This window comes from Triticum aestivum, chromosome 4B (genome assembly GCF_018294505.1).
Source record: "Triticum aestivum cultivar Chinese Spring chromosome 4B, IWGSC CS RefSeq v2.1, whole genome shotgun sequence".
NCBI classification, from domain to species: domain Eukaryota; kingdom Viridiplantae; phylum Streptophyta; class Magnoliopsida; order Poales; family Poaceae; genus Triticum; species Triticum aestivum.
In genome coordinates this window covers 167,233,892-167,241,204 of record NC_057804.1, presented here as the reverse complement: position 1 = coordinate 167,241,204, position 7,313 = coordinate 167,233,892, and the positions used below count along the sequence as shown (strand labels likewise).

At 45.1% G+C, this 7,313-nt stretch overlaps 1 protein-coding gene across 1 annotated transcript; it reads left to right on the top strand.

The window, feature by feature from the left end:
- Nucleotides 1-1,236: 1,236 nt before the first annotated feature.
- On the top strand, nt 1,237-6,516 carry LOC123091608 (ATP-dependent DNA helicase Q-like 1). Its single transcript, XM_044513173.1, has 10 exons — nt 1,237-1,486; nt 3,525-3,910; nt 4,148-4,408; nt 4,500-4,663; nt 4,793-4,889; nt 4,983-5,026; nt 5,112-5,226; nt 5,309-5,662; nt 5,748-5,972; nt 6,065-6,516. The coding sequence occupies exons 1-10, from the start codon at nt 1,378-1,380 to the stop codon at nt 6,173-6,175; spliced, it is 1,866 nt and encodes a 621-aa protein (XP_044369108.1). The 5' UTR covers nt 1,237-1,377; the 3' UTR covers nt 6,176-6,516.
- The last annotated feature ends 797 nt before the right edge of the window (nt 6,517-7,313 follow it).

Sequence of the window (7,313 nt, the reverse complement as noted above, 5' to 3'; positions counted from 1 at the left end):
ATAAAAAATAAAATCCGAAGAGAACTTCCAAAGCGTGCCACATGCTGACGGCTGAGAACGTGCCAAGTGACCCTAATTGTTATGAGGCTCCCGAAGGAGCGTCCGTCAACTAGTTGCTCCCTAAAAACTATCGACCTTTGTGAACGGGGCCAAATGGGTTTTTGTTTTGCCACCTCCTTTTGGGCCCAACGTTTTATAATCTCAGAGCCCAGATCACGGACTAGCCCAGCTGAAGGTATCAAACCAATCTTTACCTAATAATAAAGTAAATTGGGTTTCTTTGGTCCGTCATGGCATTTTTCAGAAAGGTCCCTCTATTTCAAAGAATTCAACCCGCAGAGCTATTTTAAGTTAAAACGATTTTTATATTTTACATAAAAGTCCCTATGTTTTGTTAAAATCAACCCACAGTTCGGATTTAAGTCACCCGAACCGTTATTTTACATTGTTCGAAACCTCCCCTGATGTTTTAGGTAATTCATCCGCGGATCATATTTAAGTCAAACAATGTTTTTTTAAATCACCCATATCTTTTAAACCGTAACTCTGATTTGAACATGTTATATGTGAAATTTGATTAGAAAAATATGTAGAATATGAATATGAGATTATTTTCATGTGTTAAGTATTTTTAAATATTATTTTGAAATATATTTAAGTCAAACAAATGATTTTCTAAATTATCCGTATTTTTTAAACCGTAACTTCGATTTTAACATATTATATATGAAATTTTATTAGAAAATGTGGAATCAAAATATGATGTTAATATTACCTGTTAAATATTTTTAAAATATCGTTTTTGGAGCAAACTTATAATTTATAGCGTAAGATCCGTTTTCCTTTCATACCGGCGTCGACCTGTATTGCAAATAAACACCCCACTATAACAATATAGGGAAAAGAAAACATCGATGACTACACATGCATACCTTTAAAAAATGTCGCAGGGGAAAACAACAGATTTCTCATCGCGAGAGTGAGAGAAAGCGAGAGAGAGAGGGGGGGGGGAGAGAGGGGGAGAGAGACGCCTTAGGATTAAACATATTCAAACACGTTTTTTTTTGTTTTGTGTGAACACCTAGGCCATCGCCGGCGAGGGTGAGAAGGAGGATAAGCATCAACACAAATATGATGCCTCGCAAAAATAAAAGAGATGGACCTATTATGGTCTTGACTGATGGTTGTTGGGTTAAGAGTGTGTGTTATGTTTTCTCTTCCGTTGCAACACACGGCCTCTTTTGCTATTTTCTGCCAAAAATTAAGCCGAAGGAGACGGCGCGCGCCCAGCTCTTTCCCGCGTCCCCGCTTACCGACATTAGGGTTTCGATCCGTGCCGGCGTCCGCGGGAGGCGTAGGCGTGCTTGCCAGCCGGAGATGGAGGAGCCTCACTGGGAGAGGGAGCGTCTCCTGGACCTGGCCGTCGACTACGGCTTCGACCGCGACTTCGCCGTAGCCGCCCTCTCCCGCCTCGTCCACCTCTACGGTACCGCCGCCTTACGCCCACTGCCCCCCCCCCCCCCCCCCCCCCCCCCCCCCGAGCTCTAACGGCGGATTGGCTGTGGCTGGTTTTGTTTTCATGGGACGAGCTCCTGATTTGATTGAAACGAGGAGTTAAAATTTAGTAGGAATTGTAGGGGAGAGACGCCCCGCCCAATTAAGACCATTTCATTTTGGGGGTGGTTTTCTTGGTTGTGCTGCTAGGAATAGTGGCGGAGCCAGGATTGACTGACGCCCCCAGAAACTAAGGGCTAAAAATTACCCAATTTTTTTTTACGTTTCAAGGCATACAAAAGTCGGTCTATGTTGCATAACTAACAAGAAACCAAACATGATATTCAGTGGCAGCATTTGTTCCATGATGGGTCAACTAATAAAGCAAGGCAAATCAAAATATAATATGTAGCATATATAGATGATACAAAAGATTGATACCAAAAATAAAGCAAGGCAAATCAAAATACAATATGTAACATAGATGATATAGTTAAAAGATTGATACCAAATCAAAGGATTGGTTGATCTGAGCCTCCATGACTACATCTTCAATCGCAGAAGAATTCAATGTCCTGTTTCTTGTACTCATCTTGCCTTCCTGTAGAATTTGATAGAAACAAGAATTACTCATGTGACAGCCCAGAATCATTTTCAGATAGTTTGGAAAAACTGTATGCTGCAGCCACCATACTAATCAGAAAAACGTGACAAACTGAACATTACAGCAAACATACGGACATCTATAACATTCAGTACTTGTATTCTATGAAAAGCAATAATATCCAGATCTTCTGTAGGTACGAATCGAGTGCAGCTAGTCCAGATTAGTCCTAATCTTGTAAGCATAGCAGTCTGAGTTTAGAAGTTAGAAACAAAAGTTGGGATCTGGAATTGGAAGAGCTAGGAACTAGGAAAGTAGGAAGAGATTAGCCGATTAGAGATACCTTTGCGCAATTGCTCTGCTGTCTGCTCTGTGCTGCGGCTCGGGGTTGCGGCCGATGGGGTGGGTTGCGGGCTTGCGGACGCCTCGCTGGACGCCGCGCAGCCTGCCGCCTCGCTGGGGTCGCTGGCTCGCCGCCTCGCCGGACAGGTCAGCAGCCCGCAGCGACGCAGCGGCGCAACCAGATGCTGCAGAAGGGGATCGAAGGGGACGGAGCTGGCCGGCGGGATGCGCCTAGAGTTTGTCCAAGTCGGGCGAAGAGGACGGAGCTGGCCGGTTGGCTCGTCCTTGCCGACGCACGCTAGGCAAGCCGCAGGCAGGCAGAGGCCGGCAACGAACAAGAAGGGCCTCACGCCCCAGGCGGCCTTCGTTGTACTACAGTGTATTTGCTACAGTAAACGAACGAGATGGGCCTCACGCTCCAGGCCGCCGCCCAGGCTGCCTGGGGCCTGTCTCCGCCCATGGCTAGGATCAATGCCGCACTATGAACACATCAGCTTGTTATTTGCGCATGAAAAACTTGGTTCATGATAGAGAGAGGATCAGTTATCACGAATTATGGAAAATGTATTAGCTGTTCTATTGGTTTCGCATGTGTTGACAGTACTGCATTTTGATCACAATGAGCAGTCATTTTGAGTATTTGGGTAGGTAGGTTTGCGATATGGAAGGTGTTGAATCAAATCATTTCTTCTTGAGTGTACATATATGTTCTGTTTTGACCATTTTAGTGGGCCAGTATTTGGGTGTTTTTTCTCCATGACAAGAAATTGGTGCACTTCTCCTAATAGAATGAGCAAAGGTCCTGCCGTGCATTCGACAGAATAAACATATGTTTGGTACTCCTGCCCATCTTCACAACATAATTCAGTGAAACCTGCTTTGTATGCTGACTTAGACGTTTAGTTTTCGGCAGCATTTTATATTGAATTATCAAGTGACTAGTGCTGAGGTTTCTGATGCTTTTGGATAAACTGTACCACCCATAGTTAAGACATTATGCTTTGCTTTTGCTTCAGTGTAGTTTTGGGTTCACTTCTTGCTGGTTGATACTATGTGTGGGCGATAATTTATTGTTCTGGCACAGGAGAGGGTGGCCAAGATTTCATTACTGTGGAGAACTGTGGCGATGATTTTATTGCTGCATTGGCTGATGCAACACAACTTACTGATGACTGGGATGACCTGAATGCAATAGAGACTGAAGCTTGTGGCAATTTGAATGAAATGATGAGGAAGGGTGTAAATGATGAAAAAGGAGGAGTTGTTCTGGACACTCCTTTGTTCAAAAGGGCAGATTCCTCCAGTCAACATAATCCGAAAGGTTTAAAAATATCGAGCTTTTCCTCTGATGATTCAGATTTTGACATATTTGATGAAACAAACACCCACCGTGATAATAACGTGGGTACCCAGAAGAAGCCACAAACAAGAAACTCTAAAGCTCAGACAAGAAGCTCAACAAAATCTACTGTAAGCCAACTCCTGATTTCTCCCATTACTGGTCTCTTCCATCTCCATTTCTATTGTGCACATGATGGATATGTACTTGTGAAAATACTGTAACATAAGTTGACTGAGCCTGCACACATATGGACACAGTAAACATGCTATTATTATCTCCACAAAAGTAGAGAGAGTTTTGCTTTTCCAATCCTGCTGCTAATCTTATAGGCATTGCTCTTTGTGTTTCGAAATTATGTTTTGAAGGTGACCAAAGGAACCAAGAGATATGAATCAACAACTCCAGCTTCAAATAGAGAGGGACAGCCAAATGCATGTCTTCGGAAGAGAGAAATTTTGAGTTATGAGCAGCTTTCTTCTCTAGATGACATCAATTTGGCCAATGCTGTCATCTTTGGCAACAAAAGTTTTAGGCCCCTGCAGTATGAAGCTTGTAGTGCTGCACTGGACAATAAAGACTGTTTTATACTTATGCCAACAGGTGGTGGCAAAAGCTTGTGTTATCAGGTCATTAAATTCTGCCTTGTTCAGCATTCTTCTTTTAATCTTGTTTGTTTTGCAAGATATGAAAACTTCATTTGTATTATCACCTTTGCAGCTCCCTGCAACATTGCACCCAGGTGTTACCGTTGTTGTGTGTCCATTGCTGTCACTTATTCAGGATCAGGTGGTTGCTTTAACCTTCAAGTTTGGGATACAAGCAGCATTCTTGAATTCTCAGCAAACTTCAGCACAGGCATCTGCAGTTATCCAAGAGCTTAGGTAAACACTATTCCGTAGTTCATTCGATCTCTAGTTTACATTATCACATGATTTTCTTTCCTATATCCCCTCCAGTGTAAGAAATGATCTGCCATTTGTTTTGTAACTTAAGTTCTCATCTCGTTGCAGAAATGGCACACCTTCTTTCAAACTTCTGTATGTCACACCTGAAAGAATGGCTGGAAACTATTCCTTCATGGAGATCCTCAAAGGCTTACACCAGAGGGTATATATTATGTTGTTGAAATGCTAGTACTTCTGAGATCAGTACTTCTATTATTTGGCCCGAGAGGATATGCTAACCTGGACTTTTTGATAGGGATTGCTAGCAAGGTTTGTGATTGATGAAGCACACTGTGTAAGGTAACGCTTAAATCAAACCTTTGTCATATTCTTCCAGAAGCAGTTTTTTTTCCTGACATATTGCTGATTTCTATTTCTATCCAAGTCAATGGGGACATGACTTCCGTCCAGATTACCGAGGCCTAGGATGCCTCAAACAGCACTTCCCTAGAGTCCCAATCATGGCTCTAACTGCAACAGCAACTGAAGCTGTCCGTAAGGTACTAAAGCACTCCCCTCCTGTTCCCACACTACAGCTTGGAACACTAATTATTAACTATAATTTTTATATGGAATTTGCAGGACGTCCTCAGTACCTTGAGGATCCCAAACGCTTTGGTACTTAAGAGGAGCTTTGACAGACACAACCTCAAATACATGGTGATTGGCAAGACGAGAACTCCCCAGATGCAGCTGGGTGAGCTCCTGAAAGAGCGTTTCATGAACATGTCTGGCATTGTGTATTGCCTCTCGAAGAACGAATGTGCAGACACTGCCAAGTTCTTGAGGGAGAAGTACAAGATAAAATGTGCGCATTACCATGCTGGCTTGGCGGCCCGTCAGCGAAGCAGCGTCCAAGAGAAGTGGCACAGAGGAGAGGTCAAAGTTATTTGTGCTACAATAGCCTTCGGCATGGGGATTGACAAGCCTGATGTGGTACGTATTCTCAGTCAATGTTTTTATTTTGAATACCTGTGCACATTGTATGCTAACTGCAACCTTTCAATCTGACACCACTCAGAGCTTTGTTGTCCACAACACGCTGTCGAAATCGATAGAAAGCTACTATCAGGAGTCTGGGCGGGCTGGAAGAGATGGCCTTCCAGCGCATTGTGTGGTGTTATATCAGAAGAAAGACTTCAGCCGCATCGTGTGCATGCTGAGGAGTGCTGATAACTTCAAGAGTGAAACCTTCAAGGTTGCAATGGACCAAGCAAAGAAAATGCAGGCGTATTGCGAGCTGAAGGTAAATAAAATCTCTGGCTAACTAAAAGTGTAACAAAGGTGGTTGAAAAATTGTCAGCAATCAATTTATGAACAATTGCCCTTTCTTTCCAGACTGAGTGTCGCAGGCAAACTCTTCTGGGTCACTTTGGCGAACAGTTCAACAGTCAAAGGTGTAAAGATGGCCCTAGCCCCTGTGACATCTGTCTGAAGGAAGCTTCATGAGGGCACTAAGAAAGTGTTGGTCTTAACTCCATGATGGCTTGCTACTTAGAAGCTGTGTTCCTACAGAACCAGTACAAGCTTTGTGATGGTGATGCACACCGTCACTGTACTTGATGTTCAGGCTTTACGATGGATGCAGAGGACTGGAAGGGGTTATGTTGAACATATTTTGGGATTTTACCTTATAGCTCTTCACTGCATATATAAGCGCGTAGCGCGTAACCCTTTTATGTTTCTCCTCTCGGTTCCTCGAAGTCTTGTTATAATGATATCAAGATGTTAAGAGCTGATTAAGCCTACATTCATACCATAACAATAGAGGTGTCTTTTCTTTACTCTTATTCTAGTGGCTTCAAAGTATCAACATCGGGTATTTTCTTAAGCCCACACAAAGGAATCCTGTGGTCTCCACTAACATGCAAACAAACGACCGGTTTTTTTGGATGGTCAATATCTGCCGATCGTTCGCCGCAGCGGGAGAGAGCTCCGCTGCCACCGCTCGATCTCCTTCCTTCAGCCACCTCCACAACGGAGAGCAGATCCGTAGCCCTCTCTCCATCCCACCCCGACCCCCGTGTCATCCCCACTTGGGCAACTCGGGTGGTGCCGCAAGGGGCGTTACCTCCTTCCTTCCCTTTGTCACCACCAGGGGGCATTGCCGGGCTAAGCCCAGTGGCTGACGGCGGTGGCGGGGTCTTCCTCTCTCTCGCGACATGGGGGTGGTGCGAGGCCCCTTGGCATGAGGAGGCGCGACCATTCGGGTCTTGGCGGCGCGGCGGCCGGCCCTGCTTCTGGCGGCGGCGGCGGCCATGTGGCCTCGGATCGGCGGGGGTGGGGTGGAAGGCCTGGTGGACGGGTCGACTGCATGCGTGGCCTGACCTCCGGTTGGATCTGATCTGGCCGGTGCGGCCTGCTCGCTGTGCGGCAACGGAGATCAGTGGGGGTCTGGTGCACACGATGGTAGATGGAGGATCGTCGAGCACATCCGGGCAAAAAACCTTGCTCTTGGTTAGTTGCAAAGGTCGGCGATGGCGGCACTCTTTTGTCATTCCCTTCTTGAAGGCATCGCCATGAAGAAGCTCCAGACCTCTATCCGCTACCTCCGGGGGAAACCCTAGATCAGTCGATCGAATGACGA

Coding starts and splice junctions, on each gene's coding strand:
- LOC123091608 (XM_044513173.1), top strand. CDS start 1,378: ATGGAGGAGCCTCACTGGGAGAGGGAGCGTCTCCTGGACCTGGCCGTC. Junction 4,890..4,982: donor TCAAAGGCTTACACCAGAGG/GTATATATTATG, acceptor ACTTTTTGATAG/GGATTGCTAGCAAGGTTTGT. Junction 5,663..5,747: donor GGATTGACAAGCCTGATGTG/GTACGTATTCTC, acceptor GACACCACTCAG/AGCTTTGTTGTCCACAACAC.